Source organism: Drosophila montana, unplaced genomic scaffold (genome assembly GCF_035044405.1).
Source record: "Drosophila montana isolate Dmon_TW-CO22-7 unplaced genomic scaffold, ASM3504440v1 contig_1963_1, whole genome shotgun sequence".
Taxonomy (NCBI): Eukaryota; Metazoa; Arthropoda; class Insecta; order Diptera; family Drosophilidae; genus Drosophila; species Drosophila montana.
In genome coordinates this window covers 103645-125229 of record NW_026996880.1, presented here as the reverse complement: position 1 = coordinate 125229, position 21585 = coordinate 103645, and the positions used below count along the sequence as shown (strand labels likewise).

Below are 21585 nucleotides of genomic sequence, written 5' to 3'. Positions count from 1 at the left end.
GCCAATCGATAGTACTGATCCTTACAAGTCCAAAATGGTATAAAATTCCCAAATCGGACATTATTTGGCCGAGATATTCCAAATTATCAAAAAAAAAGGTTGACTTTACAAACGAATCGGTTTTTGGTCAACCACTTTTTTTAACCCATCGAATTTTGAATTGTTTGAATGCCAATTGATAGTAGGGATCCGTACGAATTCAAAAAGGTATAACATTTCAAAATCTGACAATATTTACCCGAGATATTCAAAAAAAATCATCAAAAAAGTTCTGATTTTCGAACCGACCCCGATTTTTATATACTGTTCTAGAAGCTAAATGTCAAGTTTGGTGACTCTAGCTCTTATAACTTACGAGATTTGCTAAGACTATATACTTTATGGGGTCGGAGATGCTTCCTTCTGCCTTGAACATACCCATTTTACCCATTTCTAATGGGTTGAGGACATAACTATTGGGTATTGCCCGGCCTTGCCAGTGGAACGTTTTCTGCTAAATATTTAAGATATTACCTTTCCACTAGGTACATACCCGTGGAAAATTTAAATCTATCCATCTTGGTCTGCACTCCCATTTCAAAATGTGTTTTAAGTGCATCGAATAAAGAACCAGTTGGAATGCAAGATTTTCGAAACACCCAGCCGAAAATTTTTTACGAAGATCTTTGAAAATGTTTTTGAAGCTGATAAGAAAAGATGATAAGAAAAAACTTTCAAACAACCGTTTTCGCTAATCAACCACTGTTATGGGTAGAATTTCCCAAATTGCAGAAACACGTACTCATTAAGTTCTTATGTAGAGCTTTGAAAATTAGTTTGATGCAAATCGGAAAAAATCTAAAAAATAATAATGTTGCCAGATTTGAATGCCAAATTGATCAAGAGGCCAAACCGTGAACAAAGAGCCAAACCTCATGAAAATCTGATGAGATTTGATCGAGTTATGGAGGTGGGAAATTTTGACATATGTCTATACAGGATAATAGCGGTACCCCGGCTTTGCCCGTGGCACGTTTAAAATAAATACTCTCAAAGATCTTTGAAAATCCATAAATATATCTCTATCTTTATTTAATCAATAACTATTTAAATGTTAAAACTAGTAATGCAGAAAACATACGACCTTCTCCATATTTTCTTTGAAGGGAAAAGTACCTAAGGGAAAAGTCGGCAAGCAAAATGAAATCAGATCCAAATCAGCACCGGAGCTGCGTGTACCTTAGTTCCTACTTGGCTCGATGTTTATGAAGCAGCTGTGAACAGCTGATCGACGCAGTCTAAATAGATTTGAGGAATTCCGTTAGTATCTAAAGTACCAATCAGCTGTTCAATTACTGCAACTTCAGCCATCTGCCAACTGCAACTGCTGCTGCTACTGCTACTGCTTACGTTGTAAATGGCCCTTAAATACACTACTATAATCATTTAAGCGATACATTGCACTTTGTGGCAAATAAATATTGCTCATGTATTCAGTAATCAAGTGAGCAAGTATTTAGTATTCAAAATAAGAATACAAAAAAAGTTTTAAATTAAAAATGTTATTCTGTGCACAACTTATTATAATTATTGCGTCAATCGGCTCATTTTTGCGTTAACCCACCCAGTTTTTGCGTCAACAACGAATGCGAAACAGAACAGCATAATTGACAAATTGAAAAAAGTAAGCCATCATATAAAACATAAAGATGCCGCAACAACGTCGCAAACTTCCTTTCAGCGGCAAAAAGAAGAAGGACCAATTGCTGCAAAAGCGTAGCGCAAAAGGTACAATAAGTAATAATATTGGCATTGGCAAAATTCTAAAAAATACGATGTTCCCAGGTCAGCCGAGCAACTTGCGGCGCAGCAATCAAGAATCTTACGAGGACAGCGATGCGCCGGAGACAACCGTGGATAGAAAGCTCATGGAGCAGCCGCTTACGCGTGCTGGGCGAAACAAGAATGTAAACCGATACAATCTCCAATTTATGCAAGAAAGCAAAAAGGAGATAGAGCTAATGAAGCAGGAGGGATTCAAACCGCTGGATGTCCTGACCGACGCACAAAGGGAGATTGATGCACGCTATTTTGAGAACTATGATTTTCCTGTGCGACCACTTTGGACATTTGACCAGAGCAAAGAGCTCTTGGATCGAAACGAAAATAGGTATTTCAAGGTATGTCAATTGTTAAGTTGGATACACATGTTAATCTAAATGGCCTACCCTTTTTAGGAGTATATCGACGAGCTGCTACAAAAAAAGCAGCGCAGCAATAGCAAAGAACTTTCCCTCTTTGAACTAAACTTAGAGACTTGGCGTCAGCTTTGGCGTGTGCTTGAGTTCTCAGACATTTTGCTAATTATTGTGGATGTTCGGTATGCGTCGCTCATGTTTCCACCATCCCTTTACGACTATATTATTCGGACGCTGAAGAAGCATGCGATTGTTGTCTTTAATAAAGTGGATCTAGTCGCACCCGAGGCTGTCGTCGCCTGGCGACACTATTTCAACGAGCACTACCCGGAGCTGCCTATTGTGCTGTTTGCATCGTATGCAGTGCGCAGCCAGAAAGGTACTCAGCGTGGTCGCTATCAGCGTGCTCATCGTCAAAGCATGGAGGGAGTGTATAATATCTTTCGCGAGTGCCAACGCTACGTTCAAAGCGACGTAGATCTCTCAGCATGGGAACAAAAAATTCGTGACGATATGCGCACTGAGCAGTTGGACGTTGACGAAGCCACGAACAAAACTCAAGTGGAAGGAGAGATAAAAATCAGCAATATCATCGACACCACACCACATCAGCACGTGAAATACAACAGCGGTATTTTAACCGTTGGTTGCATTGGATTTCCAAACGTAGGAAAATCATCGCTTATTAATGCCATCAAAGGACGTAAAGTTGTCAGCGTTAGTCGTACTCCCGGCCACACTAAACATTTCCAAACCATATTCTTGTTGCCGAATGTGCGCCTTTGCGACTGTCCTGGTGTTGTCTTTCCCTCTTGCACGCCAAAGAGCTTGCAAGTTCTGCTTGGCAGTTTTCCTATCGCACAGCTGCAAGTACCTTATCGTTCGCTCAAGTTGCTGGCTGAGCACATGAATCTGCCGCAACTTCTTCGCGTGCATCTGCCTGAGGACTATGACGAGTGGTCGGCTGTGGCGCTCGCGGATGCTTGGGCGTACAAGCGGGGTTTTCTCACCGCAAAGGCAGCACGCCCAGACCGTTATCGTGCCGCCAATCATATCTTGCGCATGTGTCTGGCCGGACAGCAGCAATTAGTGCTTCAGTTTTACCCACCCGGCTTTCATGGCCAACAGGAAAGCTGGCGGCAGCATCCTGACTTCGCTGAGGTTAACAAATATCAACAGGTATACGCCGAAGAGCCAGATAGCGAGACCAATGAGGACACATCTTCTATTTGTTCGGACAGTAAGTAGAGCAAAAACCTCACAAATTCAATTATGTTAACCGTTAATGTTGCAGCCGCCGATAGTGATGACGAGGACAGCTCTAACGACGAAACAAACGCGGATGAGGATGAATGCGATGACACGCAAGCGCGGTCAAACAACGCCTTTAAGCTTCTAGAGGGTGATTAAGTTAGATGACAGCTAATACTTGGCATCTTTAATTTATATACTTTTTAATATACAGTAAAATATACACATATATTTTGGTATCAATTTGAACTGAACTACTTCGATTTGTGAATGTTTAACATTAATTTAATCGATTACAAAATAAACCTATATATTATAGCCAAACTAAATGTCGTCGATCTCATCCGCGGATATCAAATCGTAGTCTTCGCCCATCTTATCATCAATTGAGAGAAGAAGCTCAATGGCTCTGTAAAAAAAAGATAGAGTCGTAAACATATAGTATAAAGAAAAGTTTAGCTCAGCGCAGTCACTTGCTGCAACGAAATAAATTATATTAAAAGCTACGAGCGAAAAAGAACATAGTTATTGACAGATTAACTGACAGACCCGAAATATGGAAGATTAAAAAAAAGTGATGATGTTGGGAATGCACAACTAGGAACTTCTGAGCCCTGTGCCGAGCTGTCGTTACAAATATTTTAGCTTTCTTTTACACATGCATGGACAAATCACGCATATACGCACGCAGTTTATGCTGCGGCTGCGCTCCTTCGGTGTCCATCGATCTGAATGAAATTTGTGGGGTACAAACAAGGCATCCACAAGTGCTTACATACCAAAGTCGAAGACTATATCTATAAACGGGATGCATCGAAAAAGTGAAATATTTCGGAATCTATACAAATTGTTTATCGAAAATATGCTAAAAATCAAGGATTTCGGAATAGATTAATATTGATTGCTTTAAAACGGCTTAATTTATCGATAATTTGACAGAAACTCGTAATACGCGAGTACTAGGAAAACCTACGTTCAAAATTTCATTCCTAGCTCTTATTGTTTCCGAGATCGAAGCGTTTATTAATACGAACGGACAAACAGGTCGGCGGATATGACTACGATCAAGAACTTATATACTTTAGAGGGTCGCAGATGCTTTCTTCTGGCTGTTACATACATTGGCACAAAACCAAGGTGTAAAAAGACTGGAATGCTGGTTTCTGTAAAAAGTAACACCCACCTGATAAGTTTATAAGCATCACTGTTCTCCTCAATGGGCGCTGGGTACAAAGCCTTCTCAAGCAACAAGAGTCCCAAACTTGTGCGTAAATCAAGAACTACTGAAGCTGTTTCCGGATCGCACTTAAAACTAGAAAAGAGATTATTTTATAAAATTATTTGTAAAATGTTTGTAACATTGCCAGCTTACTGGTAGGCTTTAGCCACAGATATATAATGTGTATTGTCCATAACGCCAGACTCGACGCCATCACCAAAAATTATAAGGGCCATGGGAAAAACCATGGTGGCGTCGAGAAGAAACAGGTCTGTCGACTTTTGCCGCTGGAAGTAAACAAAATAGTTTGAATCAAATCCTGTCTCCCCGCAGTTTACCGATGAGGGATGAAAGTTAACGCGACGCCCATCGTCGGTGAACATCTTGTGTATGGCGCGAACACGATTTTTGATTTGACGTGATTTACTGTGAAAAAATACATTAAATCAAAATTGTTGTGAAAGAATAAGGAATTGAATGCCTAGAGCTTACCACAAATGTGCCATGTTTGGATAGAGGCCGCCTCCGATAATGGCACGAAGCAGCGGAATCTTCTCTGAATTCATGTTAGATGATTCGTCCATACAATTGGTTGAAGTGAGAAACCTGTAAACAGAAATAGAGGTAAGGAATAAGACTTTGATTAAATTAAATATAACATATAATATTTTGGGGTTTTTTTTTTTGAAGTTTTCGAGTGTGTAGAAGAGCTGGAAAAGGATGTAATCAAAAAAAGCCATCAAGACAAGACCCATGGGCGAATCAAGCTCAAGACGAATAACAAAATCCTAACTAACATATGTGTTGAAAGAAACGTGGATAAACTGTGGATGAAATTGATCGTAAATGAAACAACTTGTATTGTCCAACCTTAGTCGAGCTAAGGCTTGTATTAAAAATAGAGCATACTCTATCAAATATTAATTAGTTCTAGTATGCAGACTGAATTTTTCTTGTTTTTTAATTCATAACTTTTGCATTAATAAACCTACTCTATACATTTTTTGTTTAATAAAGTTAATTAACAATCAAATAATAATGTGTTTATTTTTGTTGCCCTTTTGTAAATTCAATTCTATAGCAAAGATTATAGCAGATGTAAAATTTGCCTTCATACATACTCAAAGCAATATCTTTGGTTTATTTTGATGATAATTCGAACAAAAAAAGGTGTACTTACTTAGAGTTATGCAGAAGCTCCGAAAATTGTTGCTTCATGCGTTCCAGCTGCTGAAGCGTCATCTTGCTGAGAAAGTTATTATAGCAAAAGTCGCGGTCTCGATGCGCTTGCAGGCTTTCGCGGTAACCGCAAATGGTATTATGTAGCATTATGTGATCGCTGCGCATATTTTGGGATAGCCTGCGTTTGGCCTCGTCGACCCGCTGCTCCTTATCCAAGGGCGTATAGAAAGGACTCTTGTAGGAGAGAGCAGCCGCAACTGAGGTAATAGGATCCAGACAACGAAATAGCGCTGATATCAGAATCATTTTACCCATTTGGGGATCGATAGGCATCTTGGCCAGATGCATACCCAGCGGCGTCAGCTGGCCATTATTATCAAGTGCTTCAATCCTAAGTAGATTTATTGCGATTTCCAATTCCAAAATAATACATCACCACAACTTACCGGTTCAGTAAGTTAATAGCAGTGCTTACGGCCTTCTGGGCAGGTGCATCAATCATTGTTGGAAAAAATGCGTAGGGATCATCGATGTGCAGCAACTTGAGACTGAGTATGATGGATTCCAGCTTGCAGCGTAATATTTCCGGTGTCGGCACTTCCGACATAAGCGCTTCACGTGCACGACTGAACAGGTTAAAACAGACGCCAGGCTGCACGCGACCTGCGCGTCCCTTGCGCTGCTGTGTATTTGCATGTGTGACCCAACACTCCTCCAGAGATTGTATGTTCGTATCAATGTCATAGCTGCTAACCTTTGTGCGGCCAGTGTTGATGACATAAACAACGTCATCGATAGTTACCGAAGTCTCGGCAATGATGGTGGATATGATGACTTTCCGTTTTCCATTGGGTGCTCTTCTGAATACCGACTGCTGTTCCACCGAGGGCAGCATTGAATGCAGTGGATAGACTAATAGATGATCGCGCCAGCGCTGACCCAAGGGTGAGCGAGGCCTTAACAGTGTGTTGTGCAATTCAGATATTTGAGAATATCCCGGTACAAAAACCAAGATTGCACCTTCTGACTTCATTGTGCATATATAATAAATGAGATTCGCAATAAACTCAATGTCCTCGCAACCCTCGGAGCAGGGCAGTCGAAGCTGGTCCAGAACTTTGCTGTCGTACCTGTCACGCACCCGTCTTATATATGGCTCAATCATGGGTCTATGATCTGACTGATCGCTACGCGAACGGGCACGTCTATTCTTTCGAGAGTCAAATTGATAACCCGTCAATGCGAGCACATCCTCAAGATAGAGCATCTCAACGGGATGCATGACGCCTTCAATGCGAAACATTGGACATGCATTAAAATAATTGCAGAAATCTTGTTCCCGCACCGTCGCGCTCATCAATATAACTTTCAACGCAGGACGATGTGGCAGTATAATCTTAAGCAATGCCATCAGGAGATCCGTCTCAACGCTACGCTCATGAATCTCGTCCAGGAGAAGAACACTGACGTTATGCAGCAACGGATCTCCCTGCATCTGCTGTAAAAGGATGCCTGTAGTGCAGTACGTTATCGAAGCACGTTCACGTGGCTTGCAACTTTCCAGGCGAATCTGGTAACCTACAGAGTGACCAAGCGCTTCAGCACGCTCAAAGCTAACTCGCTCCGCCACAGTTATGGCCGAGATGCGACGAGGCTGCGTGCACACAATGCGGCAGCCAGATCCCATTCCTTTGGAAATGCTATCGTCCAGCAGTAGCTGCGGCACCTGGGTTGTCTTACCGCAACCGGTGCTACCCACAATTAATAAAACTTGATTTTTTTGCACAGCGTCGATAATATCTGCAGAATGATTCATTGTAGGCAGCTTCATGCGCTCCTTATAGCGATCTTGAAAGTCCGCACGTTGAAAGCGTTCCCTTTGCTGCTCTTTAAGTTGGGCATCTAGGTTGCTGTTCCGCAGGTGCAGGTCTTGGTTCTGTTTTTTGGTCTCTTCAATGAATGCATCAAAATTGACGCTTAGCAAATGGCGAAACTGTTCTTGGAACTTGGCATCCAACTGTTCCTGCCCAGTTTCGCGTGCAGCTTTAAACTGTTCCATGTATTCCTTGACACGCGTAAGCACACCCGGCGGTACGCTGACATCGCACCCCAGATTAATCTTGTTCTCATTTTTGGCTTCGCTTTTACGTTGCCGCGAAAGGTTTTTATAGTACAAGCCAATCTCCTTTCCAGTTAGTCCTGGCGGGCGACCGTTGCGCCGTGACTGCGATCTTCCCCCCCTCTGCATTCTTTTTATAAACAATAAACAATAAATAGTTCGACAATAACCAAATAACAGGCTGAGCAAACCAGAAATTTTATTCGATAACTATTTTGCACCCCTGATAATTTAAATAAGTGGTATTCCCTTTCTACACTTCTGAATGAAGCCACATTCTCACCTCCAAGTTAATGCACACAGTGCGTAAAAGAAAAAAGAAATTAGGGCTGTAAGAACAAAATTTCAATTCTCGGTCATGGAACCAGTTTAAGAACCCAATTAAGAACACATTTTCAGTCTAACAGATTCATTAGTATTCGTACATTTATGGTACATTTATACCTCTTCTTTTGAAAACAAAAAAACAACTGCAAAGCTCTTGTTAAAATTTCTTATTCTTCGCATTAATTTTTAATTTCTAATGACTGACTGAATGTTCATATTGGCGTTAATGCAATCAATTGTTATTATTAAGAAGTACGTTGCCTTTACATTTCCCCATAAAAAAAAACACATTTTTCACATTTGCAAAAAATGTTGGAATTCGCCCCGATTAATTCATTTTTTTGCGAATATTTATAGATTTTCGTATCGATGTTCTGAAAAATATGAAAGTATCATTACTACAAACAGCTGAAAGAGCACCGAAGGTATGCGGGAACTTTAAATTCAAATTTTAAATTGTACCAAAATCACAGATTTTAATGTTTTAAGATGGCAAAATCTCGCAAGGAATTCATTAAATGGAGCTCCTACTACGAGGCAGTATTATTTGTCCTTTGGAAGGATAACTTTGCGGCGCTTAAGTCTGAGCGGGTGCATTATTTATTATTAATTATTGGCTCAGTGAAGTCTCTCAACTTTTCCCAAGTAGTGCCCTAGAGCACAGGTAAAGTATATTTTTTATTTCTTATTGTAAAACAAAATAGAATACGTTTCTTGTTAGCGCCTGATTCCATGCTTAACATTTCTTAAATTTATATACTTCACATTCTGCGATTCCATTAGCAAGGGTCCGTTGTCGGTAACGGGCAATATGTAATCGTAAAAGTCATCTATCATTTGAATCTTCCTTATATGAGGAGTGTTTCACTGGCTACTGAATTCCACTTTAAAGTAACGAAAATTATTAATCACACCTCTGAAAATAAGACTGTTAGTCCTGAGTAACAGTGCACTTCATATCCGTAAATTAATCCAAAAGACAGGAGATGCGAAGATTGAACACTTTTGAACTATGAATAAATTAAACTAATTGCAACAATAAACTTAAAATTTTATTGCGATATTTAGCTAAAACTAGAACGCAGTGTATAATTACAAATGTAGGGGCCGAGCATTCTCGACTGTTTTTTTTTTAATATTGTGACATATTTTTAGCGTCTAAATGTTACCCAAGTAACCCAATAAATATTGTTTTGTAAAACTTATACCTTTTAAATATGAATATATATATATATATATATATATATTGTAAATATAGGGAAGTAACAAAGTATCTCTATTGACATTAATGTTTTATATTTTTATCGTAAATATATGAATTCTATAAAATGTATAATTTATTGCAAGCACATTTTTCATTATATTTAGGTTCTCTGCAAGAATCTTTCAAAATATTTTACCTATGGCCAACGCTGATCGGAACAGTCAATTGGCTTCACTAAAAAATGCGATGGACATATAAAAACCAATTTACTCTGCTTGTACATAAATGTACGTACATATTGTATATGTTGTAGTTTTCTTTTATACTAAGTTAACATAGGTTTATGTATGTAATGCTTTTCATTTTAAGACATAATAGGCATTCATTTATATGAACAACAAATTAGAAGTTTTAAACTTCCCAAGTAATATAGTTGCGTTATTACATGAAGTGGTATAATTAATGTAGTTGAATGCATTTGATTAGATAACGCAAACATAAATACAACAGTTAAAACAAAACTTGTGCACATTGGTATAGTGTATAGGAATATTGTTGATTAAATAACATATTTAGACTGACTTCATTTGGAAACTATAGTATTGGTGATATACACTGAACAATTAACAGATTTAACAACAAATTCCTATTAATGCTGGGGTCATAAACATATTTATTCATTAAATTGGAAGTAGAAATGTGGGGTGGATTGCAAGCAGTGGTGCTTAATTTCTCTCCTTAAGTACGTAATTAATGAGGTATTTATTATGTGTGTAAATGTGTGTAATTTTAGGATTCGAAAATTCTCAAAAGTATTATTATGCTCTTCTACAGACGAAACCTCGCTCTGAAGCACAAACGAAATAAAACATCATTGGTTGTTACATTAATTTCTTGTATCTAAACATAAATCGCTAACTCACGTTTACAAAGTAAAGAAACAAAATTCTAGTCAAATCTCAAGTTGTAGTTGAAAAATAAACAATAGTAATGTTAATAATATTTAAGGAAACAGCAAGAATATTTCTGTTTTACATTAGAACAATTGTGGGTGATACTTAGGGAAAATTTAATCTGCGGCAACTAGGTTTTAATGTCTGGGGTACTGCGAAGACTGTCGTTATTGTGGCTTGTTTTGCCTGGATTCGTTATTTTCCTCTGGCTTTGGCAAGAGCGGTGTTGACGCCGCTGTTCCATCTCTGTCCTCGTTATCTCCATTCTGAAGATCACCTGCCACATCCGAAGTAACCAAACTACTGAATGAACCATCTGCAGTATGTCCTGGACCAATTCTTGGTCCTGTTGGGATTTGACCACTAGCACTATTACTTCGATCATCATGGGACAAAGTATTATTTGTAGGTGACGATGTTGTACTTCTGTTTGGTTTAGAAGAGCGTCTTGCACCCTGAGAGGCTGTCAGGAATCGAGGCTTCTCATCTTCAGTTATCGAATGCAGAAGACGTTCAACTTCGTCATCGAATGTTTCACTGGAGAACGTGCCCGATTTACGACTTTTTTCTAACAATGTTGCTTTTTTTGCAGTAAGATACAAGTTTCGTTTAATTGCAATATATATCACATCCCCAGAAGCGCGAACCGAGTAATCAGGAACGAAAGTTTGCCGAATTTTCGTATCCATATTCAAAGACTGCATTGATCCCATCTGGGTTGGAGAATCTGCAACGTCTTTATTAGTAAAGGCTAATTCATATTATATTATATTATCATTCTGTCACACTTACCAACAACAACATTCTGTACCAATGCTTGGGTTCCAAAATAAGTAAATGGCCCACTTTCAAAAAGAAGACCTTCCCTGCCAATCGTCACTTCTACACGACCCTCTAATATAAGTACGAAAAAATCAACAGCTTTTCCTTGTGTGAATATAAACAGACTGGGATCATCCTTATTTTTCCCCTTTGATTTAATGTTGTGGAAAACGTCTTGATTAAGTAAACGCCGCAAGATCGGTTCTGATATAACATCTTTCTTAAACGCTTCAACAGCTGTAGGCAAACAACAGAAATTATCGTACGGTTTTAAGTATTTGTATAAACAAGAAAAAAATAATATATTTTTACCTGTACTAAGGTATTGAAATGTTGCCAACGTTAATTGAGGAGATATATGCACAGTTTGAGCCTCGCGACGTTCGGCAAACGCAGAAAAGTCGGCTTTTTTATAACGACTGCGACGAGTTTTTGTACGGTTGTCGACAAACACATCGGTTTCATCAACAATTTCCGCTTGTATAAGCTCCTCAATTACATCCTCCAATGTAACAAGGCCAACGGTTTCATAAAATGGATCGCCGTCGCCTTCACTGTTGACGCGATGCACAAATGCTATATGTCCGATTGTACCTTCCTTGAATTGATTGAACATAACATCTAGCGTGTAGTCCTCAAAAACAAAATGCACTGGATTTTGGTAAAATTCACAAAGTGTCTTCAACGGGGTGTTGTCATCAGTATCAACGAATGCCAAATCTTTAATATACAGCAAAGTGACAATGTTCTTCCTATCCCCATCGTATACTGGAATACGCGAATAACCCGAGTTCATGATGTCCGACACGGTTTCAAAGTCCAGCACAGCTTCCAATGAAAGCATGTAAGCGTCATTAATGTGTGTCATAATATCGGCAACCGTCTTTTTGCGCAGCTCCAACGCGCCTGATATAATATTCACTTCATTTTTATCCAAATCATTTACATCGTTTGTGACCTGCGCAATAATCATTATTTTTAGGTTTCGAAGAAGCTTCTAAAATGTTTATTACTAAAAGTAGTTTGGTACTTACTCGAACAAGTTCCTTTAGGCGTTCACGATTAAATACATTGCCAATCTCTTCACCCAATAAAGCATCTAGGATACGAGAAATTGGGTACGACAGCGGGGCTGTAATGGCCATTACCGTTTTGGTAATCAATATAGTTTTGGCTCCAATAGCCAAGCCGTGTCTTGAACAAACAGCCTGAAGGGCACATAATTTTTGGATGAATAATTATTTCTGGTCATTTTTTATAAAGTTTGGTTTTAATTTGAAAGATGATAAGGTTATGTAACAGCGTTATGCAGCTCAAATTGATCTTTTTTTAAAGTTAGATAAAAACTTTTGTGTTGTTAAACAGAAAAATGTCGTGAATAACGCATATGAATCACATTTTGTTTAGTCAATTATAGCTTGGAAACGGGGCATGAAAGTCTCTCTAGATAGACAAGACTTAGAGACAATAAATTAGAACATAGAATATCTCTCTCAGTTTCTCAACAACCGATAAATATCGATTCTATACATGTTATCGAAAAGTATTTTCAGATTACAAAGAAGCTTTTAACCTTATGATATTAGATTGGGAAAACGGATGCACAGTTAGAAAATTTCTGTGTTTGCTTGTGGAAAGATATATTTGTGAATGTAAAGTAAAATGATTTTTGATATTTTAACAACAGATCAAGAGACATCCAGATATAAATAATTAACAATTATTACTTTTGTATGAGTCAAGGGGTTCTCTTCATACTTTTGCTTAAAGTTGTCCATCTGTTGTTTTCATAAAAAGTTGATGCTGATTGCATTAGAGAATAAAATGTTGTATTGCTGCGAGTTTTCTGCCCATTTTCCGACCTTGGGAGACAATTTTCCCAAAGGCTCAATTTCGTATTCTAAGAATTTAGGTTTTAAAATCGATATTTATTGATATGGTGAAATTGGTATCGCAAAAAAATTATATGCCCGTTCTGCGTATAATTCCAATTTTAAGTCTTTAGCTTTTGTAGTTTACGTGATCGACACGTACATATAGACGGACTTGGAATATTCGGAAAAAAGCAATATTATTGCTTTCAAGCAATAATGTGTACACAAAGCATTTTCTATTTTATTACGACATAAAGCTCCTGTTTGACTTCTTTGCGTTAGACACAACTTTTACTGTTTCACAGCAAATGTTTAAGTAAAGCATATTTTGCTTAAAATATTTTAAAGGCTTTTATCTTCTTTAAAACCAGGTAGATATTGATAAAGTGATTCAGTTGCATTTTCACAAAATATAGTGACAGAGCTTGAGGGTCTGTAATAGACGTATTTTGTAAATGGATTACTTTCATTGAGCGTGTGTAACTATTACAGAACCCAACCGATATAGTTAAACCGACAGCCTACCTGAGGTGTTATTTCACCAAAGAGCACGATAGCCAGGGTGGAAAATATGACAGCAAAGAGTCCAGAGGTCAAACCATCCAGTAGAATGGTAAAGGTGGAGTTAACCAACACATTACCCAAGAGAATACTGCACAACAGATAATTACCTTGATCTCTGACAGGTGCAATTTTCGCGGCATACTTTCTTTCTTTTTCCGTGCCAGTATTTCTTAATATCTATGATAAAGACAATTATTAAAATGTCTGCTAGCCTAAAGTGTACCTGCATACTTTTAATTCGGTGCGGTCCATCGCCATCAGTCCCAAGTTCAGACCCGAGAATAGGGCCGAAAAACAGAGGCACGTTACAATAACAAGAATTGCCACCCAAACGGGCAATAAAGGTTGATGCGTTTCGATTTTCATCCATTTGGCATTGCCCTGATGCTCAAGTGGCGTAGTCTGTGCTGCGCTGCTGTGCTGTTAGGAAATTCATTAATTGCCTATTGTTTTTATTAGTTATCAATTAAAAGCGCAAAACTTACAGTTGTACCTTCGTCGGTTTTTGCACAAACATACATCACGCTGCTTGAGTACGGAAACTTAACCGTATATGTAGCTGTCGTTCCGTCCGCGGACACCTCTTCGGGCTTAAAGATTTCTGTTGTCGGCTTTAGACATGCTCCCTGATACTCGTTTTCCTCAATTGTAAACGCGATTACAGTGTTTTTCTCCAAGCCAATTCCGAAAATGCGAATCGTCTGTTCCTTATTACTCAATACACTCGGTATGCCATCATTTGACTCTGAGCTATCATCTTCCAAACGCAATCCAATAATCCGAACGGAGCTATTTACTTTACTTTCTCGAGGTATCCGAACTCTAAAACGAAATGTACCAAAATGAGTTATTAGCTTTGAGTTGGTTTTTGATGGAGCAAAGAATAATCCAAAGAATAATGGTTCTTAATTATAATAGAAAACATATTGGTTATGGTTTTGCAGAATCTTAAGAGAGTTGTAAAGGTCGTAATTGCAGTGTTTTGTGAATATATATTAGAACTTAATTTTCGATCGATCATTCCGATGTCAATAGGATATGACTCATATTTCACAGCTTTATAAGACGGAGGTCCGATGTCGCTTGGATTTAGCTCACATATTGAAAGCATTGTGAATTTCCTAAATGCCATATTTATTAGATTTCTTAAGGGTTATGAAGGAAGGAAAGGTAAGATTTAATATAATTAACGGATCTTCAAAGAGCCTCAATTTTCGATGGTTAATTTGGCAGCTCTACGATAAGGTGTCTGATCCGGCCGTCACGAACATTTCTGTAAAGAGAAGCGGCCCCCATTCCTGAACGTGGCTTTAAATTTGAGACTAGTTTGATACAAATTGACAAGAACATATCGACTCTGCTGATCGGCAATATATATATTTTAAGAGGCAGGAGACGTTTCCCTTCATTCGTTACATATTTTGAAATAAAAATGTAATACCCAATACAAGGGGATGAAGAGATAGATAGTCCACCCTTAAAGGAGACCTTTCTAGAATTGACATAGATGTGTAGATAAAGTGAACAACGTCAAGAAGACCAATTGGCATAGTCATAAATTGTTATTAGACTGATTTCGCTGATCAAAAGAGTTGTGACTAAATGAGCACCCACTTGACTATTATGCATCGACTATTTTTTTTGAGAGGCGTAAGCATTTTTATTATCATATCAGTAGAGTTATTTTATAAAACGGTTCCAACATACTAATAACTCGAGTCAACCAGAAAATACTGACAAGAGCTGCATCCAAAAAAATATAATCTCTTTTTTGAAACGATCGCAAGATTTGAGCTTGCGTCATAACCGACATGGCCTTATCGCTTATAACTTTATTATCAACGCAATACTACACACTCGTATATCTCATTTGATCAAGTACGCATCACAAGCATTCACGTATGCTCAAGTGGACGTGGGGCGTTTCGAGGTTTGAAGGGCGCCCATGATAAATGGGTGCGAGTTTTTAATATTTTTCGTATCTTTTTTTTTCACAGTACTCCAATCAAATGGATAAGAAAAAGTACAATGCAAAAATAAACATATTTTTGAGCTCATTTTGGTATTATAAGGAATACAAACTCCCTTAAGCTTCACGTACAGTATACACAGACCCAATATAAGAAATTTAACATATTTAAAAGTTCAGCTCTCGCTCTTTTTGTTTCTAAGATCGCCCTGGTCAGAATATGTATACTTTATGGGGTCGGAATGTGCAATCAAATCAGAAGTCTACATATTCTTTACAAATTATTGTTGCTCCATTTATAAGACCATGGTTCTGCTTTAAAGAATGCTTTTAATATTTTATAAAATCTTTGTTGAATGAATTCCTGTGTATTTCCACGTCGGACAAGCTGTTCCAATTTGTTGGCAACCAGGTTTGGGTAAATCGAAATCGAAATTGGAAGTAAATATCTCTCTGATTTCTAGACTAGAGCCAACAAATTTGTAAGACTGACCTCGTACTTGCGGCCACGGTATTTTGTAGTCACAGTTAAATTGCTTGGGGTTTACAAACCTAGAGTAAAAAATTGTTTCGCCCCCTTTCCAGATGCTATTAGGCTGTGAATAGAGTAAAGCATTGCCAACCGTTCCTATAATGAAATTAGCGTATAAAAAGACGCAAATTTTTTGACCATATTTCGATTATGATGGAGAGATTTCGTTTCAGTTTGTATACTTTATGTGTGCCCTCTCTCAAAAGAGGCGACTACAAGAAATCGGAACACATGTATGTATGTACACTGCATGCTCACACATACATATGTATGTATGTACACTGCATGCTCACACATACATACGTACGTTTGAGGACATTTGTATGTATGTGCGTATGTGTTGTGCATTTGTATAGATAAATGCGTAAGCAGGCGCTTTCAACAGAATACATACATACATACATATATATACTAAATTAATTAGATGGCCGTCGGCAGACACTGAAAATACGTCATTTACATACGTATTGCCTATTTGGTCGGAGACTGACATAATTCAAAGACACGATTTTGCAGACAGAAAGAAGAAAACCATTATCATCCTCCCACGTAAAGAATATATATGTAGGACATGGATAACGATTAATACCGATTAATACTAACTAAAAAATCGTGTTTGTAAATTTCATTTCTATCTTTAAGTCTCACACAGCGACTTGATGTTTTTACTAAATGAATATTTTAATATTATTTTTTAGCAGGTGGTTTCGGTGAACGCTTTTAGTATTTGAAGTTATTAGAGAATGCAGAAGCACAAAATCGTGCGGTCCCTCGCACTCGACGTGTTACACCCTAAGCCCACTGAAAATGGCTAAAAAGGGTATATTAGTTTAGTACAAAAGAAAGAACACCTCTTCCTTAAGAATACCTATTTTCCAACTAACCAACTTCAGCTGTCGATTGTGAATAGCTGGCCGAAAGGGCAAATAATAAACCACCATAATATCTGCGATGTTACAAATTTTGGTGTTCCTTTTAAGCTTTTAGCTTTTCATTTTTGTATTATATATGTACTTTGTTTGACACTCGCTTTGTCGATCAATCATAAATATGGGAAATTGCCAAATGGTATTTTGATCTAAAATTCGAAACATATATTGCAATGGGTATCTGATACAACGAGTTTGAATTAGATTAAATATTGCAAATGGTCTAAAGAGTTTATAAGAGTGAAACCGAAGGGCATCCTTTAACCAAAATAAATCGGACAAAATATACATATGTACATATAAAAAATAAATCAAAATCTCAAATCAATCTCAAAACAAAAATGTCAACAAAAAATTGCAATTATATTATTGATATGCTGATTCAATCCAATTAAGCGTTACATACCTGTATGCATACATACATACATACATGGGTATGTACACTTGTACATTAGACACTCATGGATATCTGGATATCTGAATATATACGTATATACTTATAAATATACTTTCATTTACATACATATGTGCATACATAAATTATGTACATGTACAGATATCGAAACGCAAACGCAAACATCAGAACAAAAAAGAAATGAAGAATACTTGCTTCAACCGACGCAATCCAGATTTGTTTGGTTTTACGGTAAAACAAAAATAAGAATTACCCGCATTATTCTTGAGTTTGCTGGCTTTCAAAATGTTATAAGAGTGTGTACACTTATACTTACATATACAAGCATAAGAGAGTATATTGATTTACGTGCGGCTTCGCTAAACGCACGCACACTTATACACACATATGCATCTGTATTTGTATACATGCGTCTACATACACCTGTACTACGAGCCTGTATAGTTGAGTTGTTAACTCACACTCAAACAAGCCTCACGCCGAGAGTGGCAATGGCTGAGAATGAGAACGCAGTGACTCATTAATAAATAAATGTTTGCGGTTATTTGCAGTGTTTTAGACGATTGTGGCTGACCGGTAGAAATTAATATGCTCATTAAAATTGTATAACACATCATTCATCTGCCGTATACCAAAAAGTTAAATAAAATAAATTCGGCACGACGAATATCCGGCAAATGTTCGGAGTTTTTATTAGTTAGCCGATCGTTCCTATTGTATCTATATAAGAGTTTGCCTATCCATATGTTTTTAGCATATTGAAGCTTATAAATGCCGATTGGTCCAAATATCTTAAAACACAAAAATGTTGTTCATATTTTTTTTAGCAAAATTATTAAAGTTTGTACATTTTTGTACAGCAACATTAATTGTATTTTGGTAATTGAAAATATCAGATGTTTATAACTAAATTCCAAAGTTGTGTAGATCGAAAAGTCTCTGAGATCAACACAGACAGACAGAAAGGCGGAGAGGGGAAGATCAACTTGGCATTGAGAAGCCAAAAAATAGTTCAGTTTAAAATTGAAATTGGAAAAAACCGAATTGCAACACTTTTGGCCTGATGATGCCGAACAAGACATAGCTTTGTTTTACCATTCTCATTTTCATACATGTACATCAAGTACATACATACAGAACTCATCTTCTACACATAAATACAATAGTTTAATTAATGCGAACAAGAAATGGTGATGATTTTGCATACTTAAAAATTGATATAAATAGATTTGGCAGCCAAAACATCACCAGCATATTTCTATATGTATATTTATGTATGCGGTTATGTATTTATGTAATGAATTTGAGTATATACAATACTACCATGCTTCAAATTGATATGCATGTCTATATATATGTATATGTATGTATGTACAAACATCATAAACATATATGTATATGTATGGTCTGTATATGTGTATGTATCTGTGACCCTAATATTTTAAAATTTTACTTTAGTTTCGCGAGATTTATTAAGGCAACAAGTTAACTCATTTAGGCACAAATCTAAAGACAAACAAAGTACACTAAAGTGTGTATATGTATGTGTGTGTGTGTGTGTTCTGCGTTGATAAACAAGGAATGATAACACCAAGAAATTGAGTCAGAGCCCCAGCCTTCAGAGAATAATGAAATATATATATGTAGTTATCGGTATCGCATGAACGAACAGGGAACTGTGAAGAAAAATTATTATTTCTTGCTCGTCTTTCGGCTACTTATGCTTAAGCATACGAAAATTGATGTATATAAATACATATATATATTTTTTATTGCAGATTTGATAGAAAACTTGTTTATAATTTTAGTAATTGCTAATCATCATTTATTTATTTTTCTAGCAGTGAAATTTAAAAAAGTAAATTTCTAAACTGCAGGAAATTGTATACAAGAATATTACAATAAAAATGTATTTACAGAAGAAAATTGTTAGATTTCTCATAATTGCCCCTAAAAATGTGTTTTTCAATCTTAGGATGAAAAAGTGAAAAACATTTGATTTTTCTATACTAAACGAAGCTTTTATATACTCTGAGATGTGACTAAAAAGCAGTGTGGAAAATGAACTTAAGTTCAAATAATTTGTTTATGCATACACCAACTTATATTTTAAATTTTGCGCCTCTCATTCATAGTCTTTGATAAAGTTTCGTTCAAGCACACGACGCACATTTCTAGATCGAACCAGTATCAACACAATATATGAACTAAATGTGGTCGAGAATGCATTCGACTGAAATCTTTTTCAGTCGGTATGCGGTATAAATGTCAATATACCCGTTATAAATAGCTTTCAAAATGATGTTGTGCAACTTAACAAAGCCCGAATAAGTCCAGCCAAGTCCTAATGTTATTATTAGTAAAGATAGACGAGACTTGACCAAACCCACATTTATATTCTCTTCTTTGCTAATTGACAGGATTTTAATTAGGATCATAATTTTATGAATATAAAGTAATGTTGCTTTTCTATAAACTATTTCATAAGTTTGTTTAATTCGAATATGTCAAACTGTGGCGTCGTTTGTTATGTACAAAAATCAGTTTTCTGTCAACTTTAAACATATTTGTATTAAAATTTGAAAAAAAAAATCCCAATTTTTTTGTAGCAAACTATGCTAAAATATCATATAGCTCAAATCCCCCTAATTGACCCGGAGCCCTTCTATGGGATCCCGTGGGCCTCCACAGGATCAGAAAACGTGTGTAGTACTCTTGCAAGGGACTCTGACAATCTAGAGGTAGGAATACGGCCCAATCCTTTTGTTTAGACTCCCTTCAGTTTGCCAGTTTTGCCAGTTCTTAGCTAAACATTCCTAGAAGGATAAAAACATGCGAACTACTAGCTATCTACTATATAAGGCGTGTACCCAACTTGCCCTCTGTCTGCATACAGATTACGTACATGGAAATGTACATATACATAAGTACTTATATTTGTAGGTAAATCCGAACCTTTAATTTGTATGCTAGGTATTTCCATTTTCACACAACTACAACTACAAGTACATATGTCAAACAAGCGTCTCACTAAACTTAGTAAAAGCATGTATATAAAGCATAGTAATTATATTGAATTCTATCAATTTTGCTATATTATATTATTGTATTCTGACCTACCTTGTTTGTGCTTCTGACAACTGCAATTCCTTCAGTATTGTGTCTGTGTTCGAGTTATTTTTGTTGTCCTCCTCGCGAAGATTATTAATGAAATTGAATGGTTTTAACACTGTGAACGGAGCATCGCCATCAATATCATTTGCATAAGAGCCAAGGGCCAAATTTAAACAATTTGCGAATGCTAGAATTGTAATTATAAAAGCAAGACAAATGACGTTTGTTGTTTGTGGACCTTCCAATGTAACACATAATTTTGGCCGTGCAATTGATTTTCCATCTCTCACACGCGGCATTCGCAAAATCGAGTTGTCGGTAATTATTTTTGATTTTGACACTTTAGTCCGCCTATGACATTGTTCCAAACACTTTTCACTCTTTTCCATAATACGTATTTGTTGTGATTTTTGCACGTAGTATTTAATAATTATATTATATTAATATTACAATTTCCGTCCGCGCAATACTACGTTGGCACAAATAAAGCTCCAAGAAGCAATATACCTGCTCGTGCTATGCGCTATATACGTACATATGTAATAATCAGCAGTGTGACCGTAGCGGCATACACAATTATACTTAATATATAATAGGAAAATACCAAAAAAAATCCAATCAAGGGAACTCATAACTGATAGATAGTCTTAAATTTCATGAAAATTAGTCACGAAATAATAACAAAATTATTTAATTTCACCCAACACAAATGTACATGCTGCAGATGAACATTGGCAGGTCCAACAGTTTTATCTATTAAGCTACTCTTCATGTTATTCATTTATAATCAAAACTATTTTTTCCAATTAACTAATTAAAAGTAGTGAAACTGCGTAAAATAAATTTATTTTTGTTTATTTCATTGTACTTATTCAAAGCAATCCCCAATATCAGAAGTTCCGTTTTGAATGTAACTACAAATCAATTAAAGATT

The 21585-nt window shown here is 36.8% G+C and overlaps 3 protein-coding genes across 4 annotated transcripts; 1 reads left to right on the top strand and 2 right to left on the bottom strand.

Moving 5' to 3' along the window:
• The first annotated feature begins 1491 nt into the window (after window positions 1–1491).
• Ns4 (Nucleostemin 4) lies at window positions 1492–3682 on the top strand. Its single transcript, XM_064679022.1, has 4 exons — window positions 1492–1767; window positions 1825–2159; window positions 2217–3417; window positions 3472–3682. The coding sequence occupies exons 1-4, from the start codon at window positions 1689–1691 to the stop codon at window positions 3585–3587; spliced, it is 1731 nt and encodes a 576-aa protein (XP_064535092.1). The 5' UTR covers window positions 1492–1688; the 3' UTR covers window positions 3588–3682.
• On the bottom strand, window positions 3584–8129 carry Rhau (RHAU helicase). The gene is made up of 6 exons (XM_064679021.1): window positions 6276–8129; window positions 5828–6220; window positions 5140–5253; window positions 4801–5073; window positions 4612–4740; window positions 3584–3837 (listed from the first exon to the last, which is right to left on the bottom strand). The coding sequence occupies exons 1-6, from the start codon at window positions 8075–8077 to the stop codon at window positions 3753–3755; spliced, it is 2796 nt and encodes a 931-aa protein (XP_064535091.1). The 5' UTR covers window positions 8078–8129; the 3' UTR covers window positions 3584–3752.
• Window positions 8130–10128: 1999 nt separating this feature from the next.
• On the bottom strand, window positions 10129–21163 carry uex (metal transporter uex). 2 transcript variants are annotated; one of them, XM_064679026.1, is made up of 8 exons: window positions 20658–21163; window positions 14178–14514; window positions 13924–14112; window positions 13654–13869; window positions 12289–12462; window positions 11567–12212; window positions 11225–11491; window positions 10129–11159 (listed from the first exon to the last, which is right to left on the bottom strand). In XM_064679026.1, the coding sequence occupies exons 1-8, from the start codon at window positions 21038–21040 to the stop codon at window positions 10600–10602; spliced, it is 2772 nt and encodes a 923-aa protein (XP_064535096.1). In that variant the 5' UTR covers window positions 21041–21163; the 3' UTR covers window positions 10129–10599. The 2 variants fall into 2 exon arrangements, with proteins under 2 accessions (XP_064535096.1, XP_064535097.1); XM_064679027.1 differs by lacking the exons at window positions 14178–14514; window positions 20658–21163 and having other exon boundaries at window positions 13800–13869; window positions 13924–14065.
• Between the last annotated feature and the right edge of the window lie 422 nt (window positions 21164–21585).

Bases quoted from the DNA above. Each gene is read 5' to 3' on its own strand.
- Ns4 (XM_064679022.1), top strand. From the start codon at position 1,689: ATGCCGCAACAACGTCGCAAACTTCCTTTCAGCGGCAAAAAGAAGAAG. The intron at 1,768-1,824 runs GTACAATAAGTA...CGATGTTCCCAG, and splicing joins GCAAAAGCGTAGCGCAAAAG to GTCAGCCGAGCAACTTGCGG. The intron at 2,160-2,216 runs GTATGTCAATTG...TACCCTTTTTAG, and splicing joins ACGAAAATAGGTATTTCAAG to GAGTATATCGACGAGCTGCT.
- Rhau (XM_064679021.1), bottom strand. From the start codon at position 8,077: ATGCAGAGGGGGGGAAGATCGCAGTCACGGCGCAACGGTCGCCCGCCA. The intron at 6,221-6,275 runs GTAAGTTGTGGT...AAATCTACTTAG, and splicing joins GCTATTAACTTACTGAACCG to GATTGAAGCACTTGATAATA. The intron at 4,741-4,800 runs GTAAGCTGGCAA...TCTCTTTTCTAG, and splicing joins TCTGTGGCTAAAGCCTACCA to TTTTAAGTGCGATCCGGAAA.
- uex (XM_064679026.1), bottom strand. From the start codon at position 21,040: ATGGAAAAGAGTGAAAAGTGTTTGGAACAATGTCATAGGCGGACTAAA. The intron at 12,213-12,288 runs GTAAGTACCAAA...ATTATTGCGCAG, and splicing joins GCCTAAAGGAACTTGTTCGA to GTCACAAACGATGTAAATGA. The intron at 11,492-11,566 runs GTAAAAATATAT...GTTTGCCTACAG, and splicing joins ATTTCAATACCTTAGTACAG to CTGTTGAAGCGTTTAAGAAA.